This window comes from Sorex araneus, chromosome X, assembly GCF_027595985.1.
Source record: "Sorex araneus isolate mSorAra2 chromosome X, mSorAra2.pri, whole genome shotgun sequence".
Classification (NCBI taxonomy): domain Eukaryota; kingdom Metazoa; phylum Chordata; class Mammalia; order Eulipotyphla; family Soricidae; genus Sorex; species Sorex araneus.
In genome coordinates this window covers 256989094-257001610 of record NC_073313.1, presented here as the reverse complement: position 1 = coordinate 257001610, position 12517 = coordinate 256989094, and the positions used below count along the sequence as shown (strand labels likewise).

The following is a 12517-nucleotide window of genomic DNA, read 5'->3' as shown; positions in this document are numbered from 1 at the left end:
AGTCATACAGTATTCCAACACGCGTCCCTGCACCAGTGTGTGTTTCCCAGCACCAGTGTCCCCAGAGTCCCTCCCATCATCCTCCACCCCCCAGCCCCCGCCTGCCTCTATGGTAGGTACCTCTCTCTGTCTCTGTCTCTGTCTCTGTCTCTCTCTCCTCTCTCTCCTTTCTGTGTCTTTCTTCTCACTCTCTTCTTTTTCTCTGTCTCTGTCTCTGTCTCTGTCTCTGTCTCTGTCTCTCTCTCTCTCTCTCTCTCTATCTATCTATCTTTCTCTATCTCTCCTTTCACCACCAGAGACTTTTAAAATCCCACGGAGCCTCTCACAGACAGTGCTCTGATCCCAACCTCATTAGAGCTCAGTAGGGCGTGCCTTGAGTGCATCTCGATAAATTTCTCCTATTTCTTCACTCCGTCTGTGCTGGGTATGGTCCCAGATTTTACAATGTAAAAGTCATCAGATGAGTTAGTGGGACTCCTAGACACAAAATGCCAAACTTAACCATGGAGTGCTGAACTGTAACCTTAAAGACTTATAACTCCCTGGGTTTCTCATTAAAAGGAAGAGCAGAAGTGTATGGCTGGCTGAATTCCAAACAGAAAATACCAATATCAAATTATTTTCATGTAAATACTGCAAATGTTGATTCACAAAACAATTATGCCAGGAGACTGAAAGACCAAGACATTCAGTATTGTTTAAAGCAAAGTAATTTACTTCTATTGCACAAACTTCCTTCTCTCCAAACCCATTGAGAAAGCAGATGCTCAAACATGGATGGGATTAGATTAAGAGAACGATACTTTCTTTTTCTCTGAGTAGCAGATGGCTCGAGAATCCAAAGGCAATGAAAAAGAAAGCTTGAATTTATTCTGTTTGAGCAGTCTTCACTAAGGGTTTATGAGAATGATAATATTTTAGTACGTAGTAGACAAAAGCAAAAATAATTTTTTGGTCAACTTGCATTTCACAAAAAGTCAGAGTCTAGGCTTTGAAAGGGCAATAGAAGATATCCAGTCTATCTAGCATTCTACTCTGATTTAAAAAAAAAAAAAGCAAAAAAAAAACCTAAAAAAAACTCATACACACCAGAACTATAAATAGATCAATTTTCTTTATGTGCAATTTCAATTTGTTTCCTCAAATACTGAGATGATATTTTCCAAAATAAAGAAAAAAGAAAAAATAGAGTGATACTATAATAAAAGAAATTTTTCCTGAAATAAAAAAACTTAGCATAACTTGATAGCAGTTCATGAAGCTCCAATGAATAAAGGAAGTTTATTTGTATAGGGGATTTTGAGAGAATAAAAAAATTCAAAGAATGACTGGGTGAACTTGTATAGTAGGAATTTGAAAACCTGAATCAACACAATATACTTTTTTTTCTTTTTGGGTCACACCCGGTGATGTACAGGGAATACTACTGGCTCTGCACTCAGGAATTACTCCTGGCTCAGGGGACCACATGGGATGTTGCAAGGCAAACGCTCTACCAGCTGTGTGTTGCTCCATCCCCTACATGCTTCTGACCGGTTATCATGGTCAAGAGAGTGGGCTAGGCTTGTAGGTTCCATGGTAGAAAACAGACATCTTGTCTCTTAAAACTGAGTGAATTTTTGCTCTGGCCAAACCTCACCGGGGAGTGAACCCTTTCCTGGACCACGAGGCCCCGAATGCTCCAAGGGTACCGCACCACATTTGATGGGATTCAAATGGGAGACAACCAAGCTTTGAAGGAAATATATTATTTCAGTTCTGCTTTGGGGCAGGGATTGGGGTTTGGGATGGAAATACCATTTGGGTGGTGGTAAGGTGTAATGATGTTGGGATTGGTGTCTGAATATTAAGTGTAATCAAATATTGTGGACTACTTCATGAAATTAAAAAAAATTAAAAATAGAGTGAATTTTGTCTGAGAAACTAGGTGGTTATTGTATTAAATCAAACGTACTTTGTTTCTTACTTTTGTATTCCACACATAGGGATTTGGCAGGTTCTTTGCAAAACAAGTGGAAATGCATTCAGAATGACCTTTCTAACTCATTTTTACAAAGTGAGTTAGAAAGGTCATTGTGTGATAAGAACATTTGTTAATAAAGGAAGAGTATCACAGTATCACTGTCATCCCATTGCTCATCCATTTGCTCGAGTGGGCACAAGTAACATCTCTATTGTGAGACTTGTTACTGTTTTTGGCATATCAAATATGCCTCGGGGAGCTTGTCAGACTCTGCTTTGTGGGCGGGATACTCTCGGTAGCTTGCTGGGTTCTCCGAGAGAGGACTGGAGAAATCAAACCGGGGTCGGCTGTGTGCAAGGCAAACGGCCTACCTGCAGTACTGTAACAAAAAAAAAGAAAGGCATTTAAGGAAATTTTGGAAGCAAGGCATTAGGGAGATCAAGCATAAACAGAGTATCAAAAGAAGTGAGGAGAGGAAGACAGATAAAAGATAAATGAAAAGGAAGCCTAAGCTTTGGGATACCTGTAGGCCTCAGGATACAAATGCTGCAGTCTGTTCTTCACCAGAGGGTTTTCATAAACAAGAGAAGGAATGAAGAAGGGGACTAGAATCAGAGAAGAAAGAGGAGAGAAAGTGGAGCATGATAACACTGGCCTTCGAGATCTTCATTTGCTTTCCTATAAATTGCAATAAAATGTGAACTAATGGGGTGGAAGAGAAATAGGTTTCAAATGTAAGCATTACTAAGAATCAGACTTGATTGTGCAAATGACAAAAAAAATCTGGTTTAAATGAAATATAAAATTGAATAACACAAATTCCGTGAATCATAATTTCCATGAAATGACCAAGATTTAAGAAAATTCTGGTCACAAAAACAAATCAGTCTAAAAAAAAAAAAAAAAAAAAAAAACAAATCAGTCTATTCTAATTGCATAGATTTAAAATGTAAATAATTAGCCTGTTCTTAACAGCACCATGGTGAGGGTACAAGTTAATTGAGTGAAAACCATTCTCATACATAACACATAATTATTTTGAATATGTCCAAGATAGAGGGCTTCATTTCTTGGAGGCAATGTAATTGGCTATTTAGATTAGAAAATCAAAGTTTTAAAGGAGTAGTTAAAATGATCAAATCCCAGGCTCAGTGATGAAAAGAATCCATAGATAATCTTAATACATGCTCTAAAATATTTCATATCAACCAAAAGATTACTTTCTCTCTATGTGCATTGAATTTTAACTTCTGCACATTGATGTCTTTTTAGAGCAAATAACTACAGGGAAAAAAATAGTGATTTCTTTAGAGATATATTAAATATAACTTATAGAAAGATCTATAAAGCACGGGCTTCTAGTGAAATAGAATTTTACAAATTCAATAAACTGCTCTCTTATTTGGGGAGACATTATAATAGGCCCCAGAGTGACAAAGGAGTTGTTCTGATGTCAACTGTTTTCCATTTTTACTGCCCCACATAGGAAGGAGTGCATCTTTGCCATCTGGGCTGTGACCAAGAAAAGCAAGTGGAATAACCCCTGAGGATTTTTGTCAAAAACTTTGTTCTAGATCTTTAATGATTGGATTCCTGTCGTATCTATGTCTTTATTCCTATCACCTCTCAGAGGCCTGCAACATAGTATTTATTATTTCCAACGGAAATACCTCATGGAGTGAACTAGATTTTGATCCCACCAATTGTGATGCAGGAAACAGTGACCAACTTGTTCTTTGAGTCTTTGATTTTTTAAAAAATTTATAAGATGGAGAAATTAAAAATTGCTTTATATTAGAGCTGGTGTGAGGGTTGATAGTTTGCTGTTCCCAGTTCAGCGCTTGTAATGCAATGGAACTCAAGAAAGGACAGATAGGCACCTGCTGATACAATAGGTAAGGACTCAGTTTCCCTCATGTGGTTCATTGTCCTACCCACATCTTAAGGTTTCTGGAGTCAGTCCCTCTCAGTGGCTGCTGCCTAACATCTCATTTCTACAGTAATTTTGAGATGATTTGAATCTTCCATTATTTATTTATTTCTTTTGTATGGCAGTCTAGATAATGGGGCTAAAATAATGTTCAAGTTTCTGGTTTGATGCACAAAGATACTACATATCCTCCAGCCCACCATTACCCCCCACCTCTGTGCCACCTCTGACCCAATGTTCCCCCTCTTCCAACTGTCCCACCATTATTTTTTTTAATTAAAATTTAAGTGCACACACTTATCTTCTTTAGCACCACCCAAGTGAGTTTTTGAGTATCTTTAAGATGATTAAAGACATGTCCAGCTAAGAGTAAATTTGGGATCTTTAGAAGTATTATGCTTTCTGGTCTTTGTTAAAAATTTTTTTTAAAATTCTGCCTATATGAACTAGACTGGAAGAGAATTATTTCCTTGACACTTTTGAGATTTCTTTTTCCAGGAGAGTTTTTTCCTTTTGAATTCCTAGATTGAATCAAATTACTCTCTGCAATGTTCTTTAAATATCGTTGGTGTTTTCCAATTTATATCAAAAGAATTCATCATCCCCTAAGACCTAAAGATAGGAAAATAAAAATCAGATACACACATATCATGAAATTTATTTTTGTATCTGGTTCTCAGTCAGCATTACAAGCTGTTAGATTAAATCATTGGCTGATTATTCATTTAGCAGACACGTAAATGAGGTTTCTGACATAAGATATTTTGGCATATGCGAAGTACATTTTAAATATATAGTTTTAAGGAAACTCAAGTCTTTAGTAAAATACAATTAAAATTTAGACTTGCATAAATTATTCATGTTATATAATAATATAATCATGTTATCTGGCAAAACACAGCAATGATCATGAAGTAAAAATCTTAGAGGCTGCCATTTATACCATATTATATCCTGGATTAGTTACGTTTATAAAGGTACTAGTTCATCTGATTCAATAAAAGAAAAATATCTATAATATAGCTTTTTCTTATTTGTGAATGGATTCCAAATAACTATGTGTCACAATTTTCTGAAGCAGTGAAAAAAAATTTTTGTTATTAAGGTCCTTTTATTAACATTCAGCTTCTAAGCTTCCCTTTTAAGATCAGATATTGTAAAAGTTGCCAATTATCTGTAAAGAATTTTCCACTATTAAGCTTTCAATCTTATGAACACCCACTTCGAACTATATTGAAATATTATGAAGTCTCACTTCAAAGTATTTATTAAAATCAAGAAAATAAATTATATTAAAGGCTAGAGCAAAATTCCAAGTCATGAGTTCAAAAGTTGGTTCTCATGTTGAAAGACAAACTTTATCTTCTTATTTAAATTTATTCAAATTTTTATTTAAATTGTTTAGAAAATAATATTGGGGCCAGAGATATAATTCAGTGACTAGAGCTCTTGCCTTGCATACAGCCCACTGGGATTCCATCCCTGGCACCTTATATGGTCCCCTGAGCCCTGTCAGGAGTGACCCCTGAGTGCAGTCCTGGAGTAAAGCTCTGAGCACTGTTGGGTGTGATCCCAACTCCCCCAAAGAAAAAATAATATTTACGTGGTCATAATATGTAAGATGATTTTCCACATTTATAATGTGTCTTCCTTTTGTTTGGAGCTTACCAGGGGCATAGTAATGCAATTTTTATTTTTTGGTGGACAATGAAGGAAAAAACATTTTAAGCCTTCTATAAAACTTTATTTTAATGATAACAACAAGAGCAGCAGCAACAAGGAACCTTATCACAAGATAGTAGAACCCAGATGAGAGTCTGTTGTAATTAGCCTTGACTAGTCTGACAGATTTCTTTCTTTCTAAGGGAAATCGTGCAGAGCGTTTTATTTTAAGCCTCGGTGATTTGGATCATCGAAAAAAGAAAACTGCAGTTTTTGCCACAAAAAGACAGGTGGCGTCAGCATGCAACGTTAAAAAAAAAAAAAGAAGGAACCACATAAAGTGATTATTTTCTCTTCGGTTCTTTGAAAAAGCTCTCTTGTGCTGGGGTTTGTGGTGGAGCTGGGTGACGTCAGTGTGGCAGTGCGGAGTCAGGCGCGGCGGCTCCCTATAAGCCCGGCGCTGTCCGAGTGCTGAACGGCCGGCCCCGACAGCTCGACCGCCACACTGGGAGCATGCTGTGCATCTTCTCTGCCATATAGGAAAAGAGGTAAGGCTGCTTTTCCTCGCGATTTAAAGAAAAGTTTGCAATGCTATGCCCTTCTCTTAGTTCCTAGCTGAGAAGAAAAAGACCGTTTGGGGATCTTGCATTTATTATAACTAAATAACAACCTGATGCTCATCAACCTACATATAGCTCTAGACATATAGATAGACATATACGATTGAGTCTATGATTTGATATTACTTGCTGTTAACTATCTATTCACCATAATGCCACTTTGGTAATAATATGCAAGAAGCATGAAAAAGTTAAAGATTTTACACACATTAATGTAAAGTTAACCACGCCTGATATTTTGTTCCTCTCCTTAATTTATTGTTTCTTCCCTTGAGAACAGAATTCAAAGTCAGGCTGTAATTTATTTGCTTAATATTCTTAATAGCAGGTTTCCAATGATTCAAGGGTTATTAAACTCCATTAGTCATTGAGGCAACCAATTTTGGAACTATTTTTTTCCTTTGACATCTACCTTGCAAGAGCTCAACATTAAGTAATTATATAAAATTTGATTTTCTTAATTTGTATCCTATGAAAGGTCTTGTGTTATGATTTTCTAATTTTAGTGCCACAAAAGTAATATTAGAAGGATGTAAAGCCCGAGCTTCTTCCTTTATTCAAGATGAAATATTATCTGTGTTGTAGGTTCGATATGATTGTGATTATAGAGAGATGATAATGTTGTATACATGCAAAATCATGCGAGGTATTTTATTGTTACTGTAAGGTTTTGATGGAGAGATTTGTACAATGTTTTGTTGAAGCTTTTGATTAAGACCATATTTCTCTTTTTCATACATCCAAATTAGTTGTACTGCTCATATTAATATATCTGTCTGTATTTTCAATGTGCAAATCTAAATTGATTAGAAAGGATATTCTCAATGATCAATTTAATTTCATTAGAAAGGGTATTTTAACTCAGGGGACTTTTATTTAAGCCCAGAGAGTCAATAAGAGCTATTGAAATCATCTTTACTACTTACAGAGCTTGCTTCCTGGGACCGGAGTCCTTCGAATTTTACCAGAGGCAAAGACTATATCATTCAAACTGATCCCAAGTAAATGACAAAAATATAGCACTTATTAGGCTGTGATTTGAACAATTGCAATGAGTCTTCTGTTTTACTTCATGTAAGATCACCCACCTACAAAATAATTATTTTAAATATGAATAGCATCCATATGTTAAGACTACTTCAAGTAAATGGTTTCAAAGAAAATAAGTTTACTAGGGTTTTTTTAATTGCCATTTACAATGCTAATGTTGAAAATTTATTAATAATCTTAAAGTACTATAAAGAATTTATAATGTACTATTTTTAGATCTAAAATTCATGAATGAAATTTCTTAATGCAAATATTATCTCATAATAAATATTTTAGGAGTATACTATGATGTCACTTAGAGGTTTTACTTTTAGTAAATCAAGCAGTTTGGTTGATCAGAATAATTTAGAATAATATACTCATCTCTGTTAAAGAAGTTTCTGCCAATTTTAGGCTCCAAAATTGAAAAATAGTTATAAGCATGATCTAATTAGCAATTACAGTCTAACAATTAATATAATAAATTAAAGAAAATTTTATTCACATAACTAACCAAAGCATAATTCAGAGAAGATATTATGAATGAATGTAGAAACTTCTTTTACATTTGTTTTATTTGCAATGCAAACTGTAATAATTGACATAGTTTTTAGTAGTAGCAATGTCAAATGTAAAGCATATTAAAATATATACTCTTGGTAATTTTATATTTGAGATTAAAAGGCATTGGAGAAAAAAATGAATGAAGATTTTTAAGTAGGAAGAACTCAACACATCGTCTGTTTCACTAAATTGGGAATTACATAGTGGTTATTTTTAAGATTTTCTAACAGTATGAGTCATTTAAGATTTCACAGGTCCATACCAAAATAGATACAGGCATAAGTCAAGCTGAATTTGAACACTCACAAATTCAGAAATAGACTGGTTAAGAAAACTTATGTTCTCTCTCTAGCATCTGTTATTATTTACTATACACCCTTGGAGGCTGATAAAAAAATATAACCGTGACTGCAGTTTTTAAGGCAATTACAATAAAATCATTTGAAGAAATATGGGGCATAGTTTTTAAAATCAGTATATTAGTATATTTACACAGATAGTAACTTTATTGGCTTATCCCACTAAGTGGGAGTTGAGAATATCAACGTTTTGAAGGTTATTAAATATCTAGACCTGCTAAAATGGAAAGACTTGGTGTTTTCATGAGAATAAACTATTTCTGGAAAATACATGTGAGCAGGGTTCATTCACAAGAAATTCAGTTTGATTGATATTAATATGCTGTATCAATTATATATATCAATGTAACTGTCATTGTTTCTGCAACAAAATTGATGGACAGTTCAGGAAATAGACCATATATATTTTGACAGACTTAAGGAAATAATTTGGCAATCATGGGTGTATGTATATGGACGTATTGTGTGTGTGTGTGAAAATCATAGGAATGCTTTGAATGACATTGAAATTCATCCTGGAAAGTCTTTTTAAGCAGGAAAAACACACATATGCAAAAAAGCCCTCATGCTTTGTAAATTGAAAAACAAAATTAGAAAAACCTCATAGCAGTATTTTGTTTTTGTTACTGTTTTAATCAAGAGAATTCTATGCAAATGTGATGCAAATGAACAATGATTTTGCTGAAGATTCCTGTGGTTAGCTTGTGAGGACTGTATATAAAGCATGCTTATGGATTTTTAAAAATTATTCTAATGTTATTGTGAAATAGTTTGCTCTCTTTCTCTTGCAATGGACAGTTCCTTAATTTGCTATAGTGTCCTTTAGCCTGTTTCATTTTTCTTAACTTACTTTTTTTTAACGCTTTTAGGAAATCTTTCAAACATGGCAGAAGCCAAGATTCACCAGCTTGGAGCAACTGTGTCTCTCGTCTCTTTAATTATCCTCATCTTTGGAGCGGAAGCAGCTTCATTTCAGAGAAACCAGCTGCTTCAGAAGGAACCAGACCTGAAATTGGAAAATGTCCCACGGTCTCCCAATCCTGAGATGATCAGGGCTTTGGAGTACATAGAAAAGCTCCGGCAACAAGCTCACAAAGAAGAGAGCAGCCCAGACTACAATCCTTACCAAGGTGTCTTAGCATCCCTCCTGCGCAAAGAAAATGGTGATGAGAGTCACGTGGCAGAAAGTCCAAGAGATTCCCTAACTGAAGATGAGTGGATGAGGATAATACTTGAAGCTTTGAGACAGGCTGAAAATGACCCTCTGTCTGCACCCAAAGAAAACAAGCTCTATGCCTTGAATTCAGAGAAGAATTTTCCAGTGGACGTGACTGATGACTATGACACTCAACAGTGGCCAGAGAGAAAGCTCAAGTACGCCAGTCTCCTTCCGATGTACGAAGAGGATTCCAGAGACAACCCCTTTAAGCGCACAAATGAAATCGTGGAGGAACAGTACACTCCTCAAAGTCTTGCTACACTGGAGTCTGTCTTCCAAGAGCTGGGGAAAATGACCAGTCCAAACAACCGGAAGCGTGAGCGGGTCGATGAGGATCAGAAACTTTACGCTGATGATGAAGATGATATGTACAAGGCTAATAACATTGCCTATGAAGATGTGGTGGGGGGAGAAGATTGGAACCCAGTAGAAGAGAAAACAGAGAGTCAAACTCAAGAAGAGGTGAGAGACAGCAAAGAGAACAAGGGGAAAAGTGAGCCAATCAATGATGAAATGAAGCGCTCAGGGCAACTGAGTCTGCAGGATGAAGACTTCCAGAAAGAGAATCCAGACCAACTCTCAGAAGATGTCTCCAAAGTAATCACCTACCTGAAAAGGTTAGTGAATGCTGCTGGGACTGGGAAATCACAAAATGGGCAGAATGGGGAAAGGGCCACCAGGTTTTTAGAGAAACCACTTGATTCTCAGTCCATTTATCAGCTGATTGAAATTTCAAGGAATTTGCAGATCCCTCCTGAAGATTTAATTGACATGCTCAAAAACGGGGAGAAGCCGGGCGGGTCAGTGGAACCAGAGCAGGAGTTTGAACTTCCTGCAGACCTGGATGACATGTCTGAGCTTGACCTGGACCGCCCTGACCTATTCCAAAATAAGATGCTTTCCAGAAATGGCTCCCCCCAGACACCTGGTCGTGTGGTGGCAGAGGCCCTACCAGATGGACTCAGTGTCGAGGACATTTTAAACCTTTTAGGGATGGAGGGTGCAGGAGATCCAAAGCCTCCATATTTCCCCAGCCAGTACAACCGAGAGAAATCTCTGCCAAGACTCCCCTATGTTCCTGGAAGATCCAGAGCCAACCAGCTTTCCAAAGCCGCCTGGATGCCAGATGTGGAAAGCAGCCAAATGGCCTATGAAAAGCTGAGTGACAAGGATCAAGATCTGGGTGAGTACCTGGCCAGGATGCTCGTTAAATACCCGGAGATCCTGAACTCGAACCAGATGAAGCGAGTTCCTAACTTGGGCTCCGCGGAAGATGACCTCCAGGAAGAAGAGCAAATTGATCAGGCCACCAAAGAGCACATGAATCAAGGCAGTTCCCAGGAGCCGGACAAACTGGCCTCGGTAAGCAAGAGGCTCCCCGCGGAGGGCCTGAAGAGTGACGATACCACAAACAAGCAGTACTTGGATGAAGACCTGTTGATGAAAGTGCTGGAATACCTCAATCAAGAAAAGGCAGAAAAGGGAAGGGAGCATGTTGCAAAGAGAGCAATGGAAAACATGTAAGCAGCCTTCATTCATTGCCTCCTTCACTCTTCCTCCCCCAGCAAACCCCACTATTTCTCCTTAGTGTGTTGACTTCTATCCTGTTAGCACTGTAATATCTTTAAGTGACGTGCAGGCGAGCACTTCCACTTCACTGGGGTGTCTGCTCCACTTCCTCTGAGCTGTTCTCTTGTGTATGGATATGTGTAAATGTTATGACTACTGGATAAAAAAAAATTTAATCATACCCTCTACTCAAGAAAGATATCTATGATCGTGCATCTCATGGTTGTGGCATTGTGGATGCTAACAAATGATAAAGTGTTCTATAATTCTCTTGAAAGTTTTTAATATTTATTGAATTATTTTGTTACTGTCTGTAGTGTTTTGTGGAGTTCTGGAGCAAAATAATAAAGCATTATAAATATATAGTTTTATTTATAAGGCCTTTTCCATTGTGTGTTTTATGGTTGATTAATAAATGTTATTTCTGGACAACTAATGGACTCATCATTCTGGGAAATGAAAGGCAATAACTATGGAGCAAGCACTATGGAGCCAAAGGAGCAAACCATTACCTTCGTCAGCCAGTCCAGGTAAGAATGAGTTTGCAGGATTCATTTGCATACAAGTATTGTATACTTGTAGAGTGCAATGTCCTCTGACAGCAGACCAAGTAATACTATCCTAATCATGCTCATCTAAATTATTTAAGGGATAAACATTTTGGTACCATATTTTTACATTTACTCTGGATTCATACAAATAAGACCATTTAAATCTCCACATGGAAAATGGAAGGAACTTTATACAGTGCAGTTAGAAATGATTACAGACAGGGAAGCAAGCCATCTACTTATTTTCAGCTCATCTTGGTCTCTATTAGAGAAAGTTTCTTTGCTGAATCACATGACATATACCAAGGACCACCCCAAACCTTCAAGTAAAAGAAAGGGCACTGATTTAAGGCTAGAGAAAGACACAGGCACACAGGCTGAACCATGTTCAGTAATAGTTATAATGTATCTTCCATCAGGGGTGAATGATACCAACTTCCTAACCTATCTCCCATACAAAAGCAGCAATGTAACTATGATTATAAGAAAGCAAGGGCCCAATTAAGTTTTTAACCAAGTCTTATTGCACACCAGGCACTGAACTAAACAGTTTTCACACACACACACACACACACACACACACTGTACCTGGTTGAGTTTGTGTTATCACTTGGTTGAGGAGTTCTCTATCTTCCCTTTACATCTGGAAAAGTGAAAATGAGAAAGGTCAAGCAGCGCTCTCAAAGTTGCCCAGCAATGAGTGTTGTTCACCTATGATAATCACTGCTCCTCTCCACTGCCTGCTAAGGACATGTCCTTCCAGTTAAGGAGAGGGACCCTGGACCCGGGGTGGGGGTGGGGGGGAAGGGATCATGAGGTCTCAGTGTGGGTCACTTTCAAGGCAGGACACATGTGTGTATTTGTGTGTTCAGGGGAGAAGTAGAAACTGTTGCATGGCCAAATGTCAATAAAAAGATTGAATACTGAGAGAAAAGTACTGAATATAAATTCCTTTACTTTATAATTTTTTCCCAGACTCTTTCCTAATTGTCATGCAGTTTCATGGAATTCTAGAAACTGTAAGTGAAATCAACCCTAGGGGCAAATTATC

At 37.1% G+C, this 12517-nt stretch overlaps 1 protein-coding gene across 1 annotated transcript; it reads left to right on the top strand.

Annotated features, from left to right (window-relative positions):
* The first annotated feature begins 5947 nt into the window (after window positions 1–5947).
* SCG2 (secretogranin II) lies at window positions 5948–11347 on the top strand. The gene is made up of 2 exons (XM_004617118.2): window positions 5948–6103; window positions 8997–11347. The coding sequence occupies exon 2, from the start codon at window positions 9011–9013 to the stop codon at window positions 10868–10870; it is 1860 nt and encodes a 619-aa protein (XP_004617175.2). The 5' UTR covers window positions 5948–6103; window positions 8997–9010; the 3' UTR covers window positions 10871–11347.
* Window positions 11348–12517: the final 1170 nt, after the last annotated feature.

What these genes read in the sequence shown, in the direction of transcription:
- SCG2 (XM_004617118.2), top strand. Translation starts at nt 9,011, where the DNA reads ATGGCAGAAGCCAAGATTCACCAGCTTGGAGCAACTGTGTCTCTCGTC.